The sequence below is a fragment of the Ammospiza caudacuta genome, chromosome 2 (assembly GCF_027887145.1).
Source record: "Ammospiza caudacuta isolate bAmmCau1 chromosome 2, bAmmCau1.pri, whole genome shotgun sequence".
Taxonomy (NCBI): Eukaryota; Metazoa; Chordata; class Aves; order Passeriformes; family Passerellidae; genus Ammospiza; species Ammospiza caudacuta.
The window spans coordinates 34,842,439-34,855,117 of NC_080594.1; the positions used below are offsets into that span (position 1 = coordinate 34,842,439).

The 12,679-nt window shown below is 44.3% G+C and overlaps 1 protein-coding gene across 7 annotated transcripts in view; it reads left to right on the forward strand.

The window, feature by feature from the left end:
* The first annotated feature begins 2,152 nt into the window (after positions 1 to 2,152).
* The window catches only part of MYO7A (myosin VIIA), a 58,634-nt gene continuing 48,107 nt past the window's right edge, over positions 2,153 to 12,679 (forward strand). For 4 of the 7 annotated variants that reach the window (XM_058800607.1, XM_058800608.1, XM_058800610.1 and 1 more), the window contains exons 1-4: positions 2,153 to 2,278; positions 3,296 to 3,448; positions 9,314 to 9,498; positions 10,947 to 11,068. In XM_058800607.1, coding sequence (XP_058656590.1) covers positions 2,180 to 2,278; positions 3,296 to 3,448; positions 9,314 to 9,498; positions 10,947 to 11,068 — 559 coding nt within the window. In that variant the 5' untranslated portion in view covers positions 2,153 to 2,179. Of the gene's footprint in view, positions 2,279 to 3,295; positions 3,449 to 6,487; positions 6,506 to 9,313; positions 9,499 to 10,946; positions 11,069 to 12,679 lie in introns of all 7 variants that reach the window. The other 3 variants (XM_058800606.1, XM_058800604.1, XM_058800605.1) reach the window with 3 other exon arrangements.

The following is a 12,679-nucleotide window of genomic DNA, read 5'->3' on the forward strand; positions in this document are numbered from 1 at the left end:
AGCCTGTTTTTACAGCTATTCAGTATTAGAGATTTTTTTTTTAAAAACAGCATTACAATTTTTGGATTTTTGATCAAGAGCAATTTTTACAGAGCTGCTGAGGTGTTGGAAAGGTTTTCTGCTGAGCAGGAACTGAGCAGCCAGGCTGTCTCTTGCTGACACCTTGATCAGGTTACCCACCGTGTGCATGAATTTGCCCAGTGATGCAGAGAGGATAACAGTGCTGAACATTCTGAAATGCTTTGAGAGTCTTGGATCAAAGTAGCTAAAAAATAAATATTAATATAAATGGATTTATAATGTATCTGTTCCTGACGCTGCCTTCATTAGTTGTGATTTTTTTGCCTTTTTAACTAAGTTATGACATGTAAAGATAAGACAGTTAATGAGAAAAATGTGTTAATACTATATTTTTATGTGGTGGATAAATAGACTTAGAGCTGCAGCACAACACTCTGAGGAAATGAAAACCCAAGCTGAGGACTGGATCCTGAGCTCCATGAAAGCAGGTTGACTTTGTTGATATCCTAGTGGAAACCTAGCCAGCACCTGCCAAGGATAGAGTCTGCCACAGAATGGTTGGGAATTCCTGGTGTGTAGTTTCTCCATGTGTGGATCCCTGAGTGTAACCTTACATCCTGGTGGTACTCACAGGTTTGTGTCTCTTGGAAGTCTTAATGGATGACTTGGATGGTGACACCTCCAGTTGCCACTGCCCAGCACAGAGATGAAAATTGTTTAGCAGCTATCTATTGGGCCAAGCCAAATCTATAAATATGCTCTGTCCACAGGAATGGTTGATAGTGGATACTCAGGAAGGGGGTTATATCAGAGCACATGCAAAGTGATACATCCTGGTTTTCCCTTCTCCCTCTTCCAGCAGTTTTTCAGGACTTCAAAAGGTAGATACCGCGTTTGCATCATGCTTAATAGGTGCAAGTGGAGCTGGTCCCCAAGAATGTGGTGTTAGGTGGGGCTACAAGTCCACAGCATTAATCTCAGGTGCATGAATGAAAACTCACCTGACTACTAGATTGCTCCCCATTTTAATTCCCTTTCACCTTGCAAATAGGGGTGGAAAATAATTCTGCTTTGTTCAGCATGGGTCCTGCTGGGGCTTTAGTTTGGAGTTATTTTGGAGTTTGCTTTTGTATTGAGGAAAACAGCTTCTTTAAAAGCTTCTTTGCATTTGAGTAATTTAATATCCACAGAGCTGATAAGCAGATAGTCCCTGCCCAGCAGGACTGACAGGGGTGTATAGGATCAGTAGTGACATGAAGTGAATGGATAGGCGTCAACTGCATGCTGTGTCTTTCAAAATGAAAACACAGAGATCTAAAATGAAAGAGGTAAAACATTTAAAACATGTAAAAGGACACAGCCTTTTGGGATTATGGATGCTAAAACTTTGCAAAGCTTCAGGACTCAAGTGAAAGTGCTCACAGGAGATAAAATCCACTGAGAAGTATTAAATAGAAACAGCCAACCTACACATTGCTGTAGCTGGAAGAACTCCCGAAGAAGGGCAAATATCTGCCTCTCTGTTTATGTTCTTAACCCATCTTTAGTCATTCCCTTTTCAGCAGTCTCCAAGGAATATTTAATAGTGGTTCTCTGCAAGGAAGAAAGGTGCCACAACCCTCCAGATAAGGCTTAGCAGAGCTCAGAACTATCTCCTAAATGTGACTTCCTAAGTTTGTACATTACACAGAGGAAAACCTCGACCTGGGCAGGTTTTTTCGGCCTGTATCACTGTTCTGTAACCATTCTGTGACCAGCAACCACTCATGAGCTTGAGAAGCAGAGAGTTAAGGCAGTGGGACAGCACAGAGTTAGGTCCATATGCTGTGTGGACCATGCTCTGCTGCTGGCACCTCGCAGGGGATTTCACAGACTCATGGAATCATTAGGGTTGGAAAAGATTTGTAAGATCTTTGAGTCCAAACATTAACCCAGCAGCAGTGTGTTCACCACTAAACCACATCCCCAAGTGCCACATGCAAAGCATCTGCTGTCCTGAGCCTCTGTGCAAAGGGGTGGTTTGTGGTTTGCCGGGGAAGTCATTTGACTTGTGCTAATGACTTGGCTGCAACATCCACTGCTTGTATCCCAAGGGATGCTGAACTCCCTGCAGCACTGAGTGTAACTGCTGTCTTTGTTCCAGGGGGATTATGTGTGGATGGACCTCAAAACCGGACGGGAATTCGACGTTCCCATTGGAGCGGTGGTTAAACTGTGTGACTCTGGACAGATCCAGGTCGTGGACGATGAAGACAATGTATGTACAAAGGCTTGTGATGTCCCTTCTTCAGCTCTATGACCTTGCTAGGCCAGGGGCCCCAGGGCCATGATAATCAACTTTGTTATGGCCTTCCTGTATGCCCTTGGGAATCAACTGTGCCATAGTTTTGTATTTGTAAAGACAAGACAATGTTGTGTCTCTGTTTTATTGGCTGTACTGGGAGTGCAAAATTGAGAACCTTCTTGAGAACAATGATAGCAGAAGCTCCCAAAATATATTTAGGTAGTTTTTTGAGTAAACCCACATACACCTGAGGTTCCTCTGTTGTTATCTAGTCCTTCCTGACCTCCTACCAATACCTGATGTGCCAAAACACTGGTTCTCCTTCAATTTCCCACCTCTGTTTTTGTGCAGTGCTGGCTATTTTAGAGTAAGGCCTGTGTCAAGGTGGTTCTCTGTGCTTCTTTTTTTTCTTACTGAGGTAATTCTAAATGCTCTCACTCCCTTCAAGGGTAATAAAGATTTGGTTTGGCAAGGTCCTTGTGGGCAATTTGCAGTGCTTTTGAAGCCCTTAGAAGTGCTGAGTCCAAATAACACTTCCAATAAAAGTATGACTTTGCCAGCCCTGTCCATCCCCTTCTCCTTTTCTAAATCATCTTCTTTCTTCTCAACAGTATTTTGTGGGAGAGGGTTAGCCAGTGATGTGAAAATGCAATTGTGAAGGGGAAGACAAATGTGCTATTTATTATAAACTCTCCTGATGTGCTGGATGACCATGCTGCCCTGGAGGAAGCTCCTGCCAGGATGGCTTGTGTCTCCTGTCTCTTGTTGCTCCAATAAAACTCCAACAAAAAGATGTTTTCCTCCTTCTGTTACAAATCTTTCAAATTCATCACTGCTTTGACCCAGGAATAGAAGCTGTGGCTCATGTGCCAATGATCTCTTGTGTGTGTCCTTCCATCTGATCCTTCTCTTTGGGGTGGGCTGTTTGTGTCTTTGATCCAAGTGGTCTCTCATTTGACTTACCTTTCTGTGGCCTTGCTCTTTTCCCAGGAGCACTGGATTTCCCCACAGAATGCCAGCCACATCAAACCCATGCACCCCACCTCCATCCATGGAGTGGAGGACATGATCCGCCTGGGGGATCTGAACGAGGCAGGAATTCTCAGGAACCTGCTGATTCGCTATCGGGAGCACCTCATCTATGTGAGTGTCCACCTCATCTCACCTCTGGTTCTGCACTCCCCCCCTGCTCTCCTTAGCTCTGGAGAACCCATGTAGGGGGAGCCCTGACTGAGCTGAGCATCTGGGTTTCTACCTTCGCCTTTTCCCCGGTGGTGAAGGGCTTCTAACTTTGGAGGACATTGCAGAGCTTCTAGATGCCCCAGTGAAAGACCCCATGAGTTAGGTGATGGGCAAAGTCCACACCACCTTGCTGTCCTGCCCCTGTAGAAGTTTTGGGCATGTGCATTAGCTTTCTGCATACAGAGTAACCAGTTCAACCCAGGCCATGAGCATGCTGTAGTAATCCTAAAGCAAAAACTTCTGTAGAGGTGTAAACTACGTGCTGAATGTGACCCTTCTGCCCTGGACTATTAATATATTTAACCCAAGGGGCTGAAGACAACCATTGCTGGAGGTGGAAGGGGTGGAGAAAGGATGATGAGAGGCATGCATGAAATAACTGGGAACAAAGAAGTAAGCAACTCCCAGAAGAGCTCTAAAAAACCTTTCCAGTCTGAGTTCATGGCTTATTAGCCCTGGGCTGCCTGGGATGCTGGCAGTTGATCTCTGAGGACAGCAGTGTCCTTCCTTAGGTCAGTTCAGTCATGTCATGCCCAGTGGACCCAGTGCAGCCTTGCCAGTCCAAACAGACATTCACAGATTGAGGGGTTTACAGGGAGCCAGTCAGGGCTGCATCTCTCTTCTGTGTGACAGCATCACAAAGGCCACCTCCCCAGCAGGACAGGAGTCAGCGTTCAAGTCTCTGTGCTAACTTTGTCAGTGTTCTCTATGCTGTGTAGTTTTCTGCAAACTGTTCAGACAGAAATTCAGAGTGCACATGTGTTTGCTGCTAGATAATGTACTCAAACAGCCTCTGCAAATATGGAAAATTTGGTATTACTCTTAAATCCTACAGTTTTCAGAGGTTCAGGTAAGTGCTTGCTGTGCCTTTGAAGGCCTTTTCAAAGCCTCCTGGTAATTTGATTTTTAAAAGGCTCCAGAGACTACTAGATTTTCGGTCTGGAGGGAATTGCAAGACAGTCAGACTTCACAGATAAAATAAGCTCACAGAGCATGAGTGAGATTTTATCTATCTATTTTGTTTGTTCATCACTGCTTGATGTCCAGTGCTTTTTGATCAGATGATTTTGGGTTAGGGCTGGGCAGTGATGGAGCAGACAGCACTCTGCTGCACAGGCTGTTAATATGATTGATAGCTCCTTGTCCCTCTCTGGGAGAGATCCATCTCTTCTTTCAGAGATGGAGTACAATCCTGGAGGAAGGGGACATGGTGCTGAAAAGGCACCCGTAAGTCCCCAAAGCCTGGGGGCGAACAGAGACCTCCAAATGCATCTCTTCTTCAGACACTTTATTTGTTGTGCATGATGCCTAAGGCCCTATAGTCAGTTTAGACAAAAATACTATAATCAGAAAATTATTCCCACATTAGACGAACTAAGTTTCTCTCTTTGTAGTCAAATTTTCTTGCCATTTATAATGATAAACTAGCAAGTTAATAGCCCAAATTCATACTTGAGGTGGTGTCTCCATGGGCATCTGTGGCAGTCACCAGAGGTGTCAGTAGAGCCAGCTGAGACAAGACTGCCTTTCAGTCATGCAAACAGAAATGCGTCTCAGATGCTCCAGAGCTGAATGGAGTTTGGATATCATAGAGGAGTTTATGTTGGAAGAAAATTTTAGGCTGGAGGTCTACAGTGCAACCTCCCTCAGCTCACAGGACATCTGTCTTCAAGGTTAGGTGCAGCACTCACGTAGATAACTGAATTCAAGCAACCTGAATGCCACCCAAGAAGTACAGATGGCAAATAATTTGTAGCTGATTGGCTCATTCAAGGAACTTGAATTTACCCATTGAACATTGCCCCTTTTTCCCCTGCTTGTGGGCACCCTGCAGTGGCACAAAGTGGATTCCTGCCACTCTCTCTGAGAAAGTTTGGATTGTGTTGGATATTTTTTCAGTGGTGTCCGTGTGTCTCTTTTGGGGTGTCTATTATCCAGCAAGTGCCTGTTGCCTCTCCAGGTGACCTGAGGTCCTCAGATACAATTCTGTGTGTACAGTATCATCAGATTGCCTGTGAATACACCAAGCTCCTTCGAAAAAGCTCTGTCTCTGAGCTCCCTTGCCAAGCTATGCACAGGCATCCAGGAAGATTAGGAACACAAACAAGCACTGTCCAAAGTGTTGTTTGGCAACATCATCCTAATAAGGGCTGATGCAAAGGGCAGCTTTTAGCCTGGAGTGAGTGTGGGTGGTGATTTGGGCTGAGGTGACAAAATAGCCACATCAGTTTCTCTACAAGTTCTTCTGGTCCGATGGTGACAGTGCAGTGCAGTGTGTCCTACAGAGTTCCTGCCTGAGGGATGGCCACATTCCACAAGGACATTTGCATCACAGAGGTTCCAGGTTACTGTGTCTTGATTGCTCCACACCACTAATGGCTTTGGAGTGCCATCCCAGAAACTGGGCAAAGCACGGCAATTAGAGCCATCTCAAAATCAGAATGACTCTCAAAATGACAGAGAATGCATAGCTTGATAGAGAGGTATGCACACCACTTGTGTCTACAGGTGTGTAGTTGGAGGCCCAGGAGCCCAACCTTAGATCTCAGCTATTAGGAGTGATAGCACTAGGAGGAGTAGATTCGTGTCGGATGTGGTAAATATTGATGATAGTTTTGCAAAGCCAAGGTACCACCATATGGATGCCATGTGTGCAGGGGACACCCAGCCCACTGAGGTGATTTTTTCCTGTGGTATAATTAGCACTGTCTTAAAGACAGAGGTGGGGGTTTTTTTCCTGTGGTATAATTATCACTGTCTTAAAGACAGTGAAGTTTCACTGCTTGAAGGGATTTCTGAGCCTGCTGAGTAAATGATTACTTTTCCAATGGAACTTCAGTTCCTCTTGTTTCCTTGTGTCCTTAGCTTTGTGGAGGATGTAGTTCTGCTCTAATAAAATGTAATTTCCCTTTTTCTTCTCCTTCACATTTTATTCATAAGACAAACTGCGGCGGGAGGGTAAGTACGACTCTTGGCAAAGTCATTTGCAATTGCTGTCATGCCTTCCACAGGATCACCTTTTTTTGTTAACCGTTGTGGCCTTCTCATTTACTTTGCACCACCATTGCTGCTGCTTCATAAATGCATGGAGAGCATCCATCTGCTTTGGTGCAGAGCTTGACCCACATGGTGAAGTTGTGACACGTTCCCAGAGATGGAAGGTCCCCCACCTGTGAATGTGGTTAAAGCTTTAAGTTCTTCTCAGTAATGACCTTAACTTGAAGGGAAGAAATGTCTGCAGCAAAATATGAAAAACTTCAACAAGGGCTTCTTGCCCTTGGTTTGGCTTTCACACAGCAAGAGAAACTACGCTGAATAGCAAGAGAGTCTGATAGGGAGTTTCGACTTGTGAGTAAGGTTAAATCTCTTTATCTAGAGATGAAACCAGCACCTGCTGCTGCTCTCTAAGGGCTGCCAAAATGCAGTAATGTTTGGTAGAGCTTTAACCCCATAACAATCCAGATGAAGTCAGCCATGGTGTTCTGGGTAGCGAGGGAAGCAGGCTCAGAAAGGATTTGTTTGGGGCTAATTAAAATGTAGGTCATGCAGGCAGTAATGAATTTGCTGTGAGATGCGGTTCCTGTGGTCAGCTACAGCAGAGTCCCTGCGCTCAGTAAAGCTTTATTTTTCAGATAGAAAAGGGCTTTGACATCACCCAGCAATAGAAACCAGTAAGCTACTATTTCCTTGGAAGTGCCCTTTGGCCCCTGATCAACAGAGTGAACAAAGTTTTGCCTTCTGTCAGCTGTAAGAATTGGGCAAATTGTGATTATTTATCAACTAGGAATGAGCTACGAAAACAAGCAATAGTACAAGAGTTCATGCTGACAAAGGGTTTTGTGGATCACAAGGGAAAGGTCAGTGGGAGCATCCAGAAAGAATACCTAATGGTTAACACCTTTAAAAGCCTGTCTGTTTACATTTGTGGCAGGGCAGACCAGTGTGATGGAAATGCAGGGATTTCAGAGACCTCTGCAAGGAGTTAGATTTTTTTTTTTTAAAGCTCAAGGAAGATTAAAAATGTCCCTAAAATTAATGTCCCTAAAAATGTCCCCTGATGATAAATTGTAAGGAGGAATTTAAGGAAATAAGGAAGACTCAAAGGAGTCTTCATTAGGGATCTTGCTGTTGTAATGCCATTCAGAAATTGAGCTCCCTCCTCCTCTGAGCACTGAGGTTACCTGTTCTGTCCCCTTTGAAGGCTTCTCTGAAGAGATGTCTCTGCTCCCTTTTTTCAATGCCTTCTTTTTCTAAAATCCAGTCTACATGATTTCACAGCCAATTTCTACCCTTTGGAGTTGTGACAACATTGTTCTGGAGCTCAAAGAGCTTTTCTCCCCTACTGGCACATAATCCCCCGTTACAGAGAAGAGTATTGTGTCCTTTCTCAGTTAGCACTGTAAAGTCAAACCTCATATGGGACTGAACTGAAAGTTGCTCTCTTGTGTTGGCCATGAGAGTAGAAGGTGAGGAGCCCCTAATGGCTTTCATCCTCCCTACGATGGGACACAATTGCCACCTACTGGCTGCCTTCAGGAAACCTGAACTGGTGGCAAGTTTTGTACAGATGGTGGCAAATTATTTCTTCTCCCTCACAAGCATCCTTGGCTGTGCCACTTTGCTGCTTTGTGCCGAAGCCTTACTAGGTTTAGGCCATGCAGATGAAAACCCATCAGGATTATATGAATGTTGAAATTGCTTATTTTGTTTCCTGAAAAAATATATGCAGTAGTGGGGGTGCTTTCACAGCTGGTTCCAGCAGGGAAGAAAGTTAAGATTAATCTTTTAACTTCAGTTGCTGAAAATTAACCTAGAGGAAGTGACTTAAATTCTTTGAAGTCACAGAGTGAAAGTAGCCTTCATCTCATGCCGCTGGGCTAACCCAGGGTGGAGGCCCATTGACTCACCTGCTCTAGACACTGACTTTTAGACAGATGAAACAGGGGAAGGAGGTCCTTATTCTCTGCCTTGAGGTTGGGATGTCAAGCCTCCTAACCTCAGCACTACATCTGAGCAAGATAACAAAGTTCATGAGTCCTTTGATGAGAGGCTTGAGAGAAACAGCTTCTGGAAGGGCAGAAATGAAAGAGCAAGATACCACAGAGGGGTTTGCTACCCAAGGCCCATGACAGCTGGACCAAAGGCCATTTACAAAATAGATGAGAAGGGATATGTCAGGACTTTGTGGAAAATAGCCATCTGCCCAGGATAAGGTTTAAACTGAAGTGTGGAGAGATTTGGTTAGGCAGAGATGGAAGAGAAGAATGCATTGCAGAGGGAAGTTTAGCAGCTGCTGTGGATTGATAAAAACAGATTAGATAGTCATCTGTCAGGATGGTTTAGATCCAGCTGGTCCTGCCTTGGCATATGGGAATGGTTGTCAGGTATCTTCACCTATGGTTTCTTATTGTATGTACAATTCAGCAGATATGTATGGATATATGCTGGTTCTGGTGATATTTTTGCAAATATGAGCTTCTCTCAAGACTCTGAATCTTAACTGAGAGCATACAAAATATGAATTAAGGCTTGAAACCATGCTGTGCATGAGCAAGGCTAAATATGAACCGATTTAGGTACTTTGGGACTTCTGTTCCCATTTTAACCCTGTCTCCCCCTGCAAGCATCTCTGACTTGAGCATCATCTTTCATCCAGCTTTTAAAAGCCTTGATTTTTCTGGCCTCCATCCACATCCCATCCAAGCTGCTAAAGTCTCTTGGCTACACCTCACTGTCCCCATAAACCTTCATGTGCTTCTCCTCCAGACATACACTGGTTCAATACTGGTGGCAGTAAACCCCTACCAGCTCCTACCCATCTACTCACCTGAGCAGATACGCCTCTACACCAACAAAAAGATTGGTGAGATGCCACCACACATCTTCGCAATTGCTGACAACTGCTACTTCAACATGCAGCGCAACAACAAGGACCAGTGCTGTATCATAAGGTGAGTTGCTGAGTTTCCAAATGGGCCATAGCCTGAAAGCAGATGCTGAGCAGATGCTTGATTTGGAGCAGCTTATCAGATAGAATCAGACATTGAGTGACTGATTAGATCTTCCATCCACATATTCCCAGTGCAGAGGAGGTCTCTGTTTGCAGTCACTCTGTTTCTCGTAGAGGCGCTTTATCAATACTTTGGTATTTTACCTGTGCAACGCAATAGATCTCATATTCATTTTTAACCTCCACTTTTCAATTTAAGCTCAATACTCCTACAGACATCAAAAACACAAACATCAATAATTTCTGCACAAGGGAGGGTCGGGGACAAGCTTGGTCACTGGACCTGTGGTCATTCATGCTCCTGAACAGTGTTTCCATGCATGGCTCTGCTCTGGACCGATCAACCTTGGGCACCAAGGAGTGCCTGGTCACAGTTATGCATATAGTTTCTTCCAGTATCTGTCCCAAACCCAGATTTGATGTCCTCAGCCCTCCAACATGATCCTATAAATTCTGAACCTCCAGTCTTTTTCGTTTGAGGCATCGTTTTGCCCAAGGCATGCCTACCCTAAGTTTCATTGAATGAAAAGCCATAACTCTGGAACATCCCGTGTGCAGTATTTCAGATACGTGATTCTGAAAAGGTCATTCAGTAAGGCTTATTTTGCTGGTCTAAAAAAGCATCATGGGGGGCCCATAGGAGAGTCAATGCAGTGTGCCAGTGGCCTGAAAAGTGAAACTATTTGCCCATGGGGCCAAGGCTAGATACCTAATGTCAGGAAGGTCTATTTTGGTCACTTATTTTGGCTAGCCCATGTATCAGACACGCCATAGACTCACCTGAATATTTCTGCCCAGCCCTTTCACAAGATAACTGAGGTTATCTTTCAGTGCAGAGAAAAGTTTGAGGAATAACTCTGGCTTCCTGCCCCATAAGCTTCTCCTCTCTCCCCTACTCCTGGTTAGAACAAGCCTAGGAGACCTGTGGAAGTCCCTCCTGGTAAAAGGCTGCATCTCACAGTCTGCCTTATCACAGCTCAAGAGTGGTGGTGATGTCCCATGGGAACAGCTAGATCCTGTACCACAGGGTCATGGTCTGGTGATCATATCTGGAAAAGCACTGACTGAAAGTACTTCACAACCTTCTTGGTGCTGGTTGAATGATGGCATTTGCTGGGGATACCCAAACTCAAGCAACAGCTTGGGCCAAGTGGAACACAGAGAAAATCTGGATCTTGGCTGGAAGCTATCTGATACCATGTCCTATCATTTGTCCCACAACCAGGTTTGATCATCCTTGGGGTGCTGGAAACCCATCCTTAGTGGTGTCATCCCGCCCACGCTAACAGAAGAGACACAAGAGACAGAAGTTCCTTTGGAGACTGAGGGAGGGACATTGGTAGGGATGCAGCATGGCTCTCACTGACCTCCACTCCTTTGTCTTTGCAGTGGAGAATCTGGAGCAGGGAAGACAGAAAGCACAAAACTGATTCTGCAATTCCTGGCAGCAATCAGTGGCCAACACTCCTGGATTGAGCAGCAGGTCCTGGAGGCAAATCCCATCTTGGAAGGTGAGGCCTCAGATAACAAAGAATTCTTTTGCTGGAAAAAATAAGAAACAGATTCAGGAACCATAAATGTAAAACACTTATGGCACACTTTGAGTTTCCAAAAAAGTGACAAAACTTTTTTTTGAGGTACGCTTTTGCTAAATAATGCATTCAGATTCTTTCCATCTGAATTTATTTTTTCACAAGACTAATATTCTCTAAGCTCTCAATGTTTCCTTTAATATTTTTGACAACTATTGTTGAAAGCAAAGCATTTCAGCTAACCTGTATTATTTTTTCAACTATTTTGTTACTTTAAAAATCAGGGGGGAAAGTGGTTTTCCACATAAAACAGTACTTTTTTCCCCCAGAAAACACATACAAAACACTGAATTTTACCTAGTTCTGTGTGTAGTACATAAAAGTGCTGATCAATACTTTTTTGCTCTTTTGAAAAATCTCACCACCTCCTCCAGTGCTGGACTGCATGCAGAGCTTGAGTATCGCATCAGTGCTGCATTCAGCAAACTAATTATTTGCTTTTTTTGGCCATAGTTGCAAAAATTCTATTCCTATTCTTAGGAATGGTTCTAAGGAATAGGAATCCTATTCCCATTCTTAGATGGCTCCATAAAACATCAGTTTAATAGGACCTGAGCTTCACAGCACCTTGTGCTGGCTGTATGCAATAGCAAACCCCACCTTTTCCTTCCAAGACCAGTGAATGGCAGCAGAATGCAGAAGAAGAAATAGAGGAGTCCAAGAAAGAACCAGATAATGAGAATCAGCTTGTGGCCTTAATAGGTTCATTGGCAGGCTGTTACTGTGATCAACCCCACTGTTTTAATTGGATATCTGTAAATTAAATAGGTTATCTAACCCTCTTGACCCAAAATTATGCCAGATGTACCTTTTATGCTTATGCAGAAAAACTGCATTTTCTTTGAAGAGTATCATTAGGGTTGTCCTTTAAAGATAGAGGTTTGATCAGCCTGATATAGTGGGAAGTGCCCCTGCCCTTGGCATAGGGGGTGGAGCTAGATGATCTTGAAGGTCCTTTCCAACCCAAACCATTCAATGATTTTTACCTCCTCTGCTTGGTGAATAACCCTTTAGGAACCAACAGAAGTGTGACAAGCACACAGGGCACTATTGAATATGCACTTGGTCGCTGCTGAGATTCAGGAAAGAGAGGCTCTGTAATTCAAGTGCATGTCCATCACCTGCCAGAAATCCTGGATCAGAAATTGCAGGGTGTGCTGGCTTAGGGCACTCATCCACACCCAACAGAGGATGGACATGGATACCTTTCTCTGCACAGTCTGCTTGCAGGGAGAAGTCTCCTGCTGGAGGTTGGCTTAGTTGTCTGTATTTCCCTTTTGGAAGCATTTTCCCTTTTATTTCACTCTCAGTCATTAAATCACTCACCAGCATCTCTGTCATTTCTGCACAGTGTCACCTTTCACACTGCAGCCACTCTTGCTCAACTCTCCTCTCATTTCATCAACTGCCGCCAAAATCCTGCTGTCCTAGCCCTACTTCCTGGATTAGATCACCCCATTCCCAAGCTTCCTCCTCTGTGCTCCTCTCTGTATTTCCAAGGAAAATCATCTGATATACATGTTGTTTCCT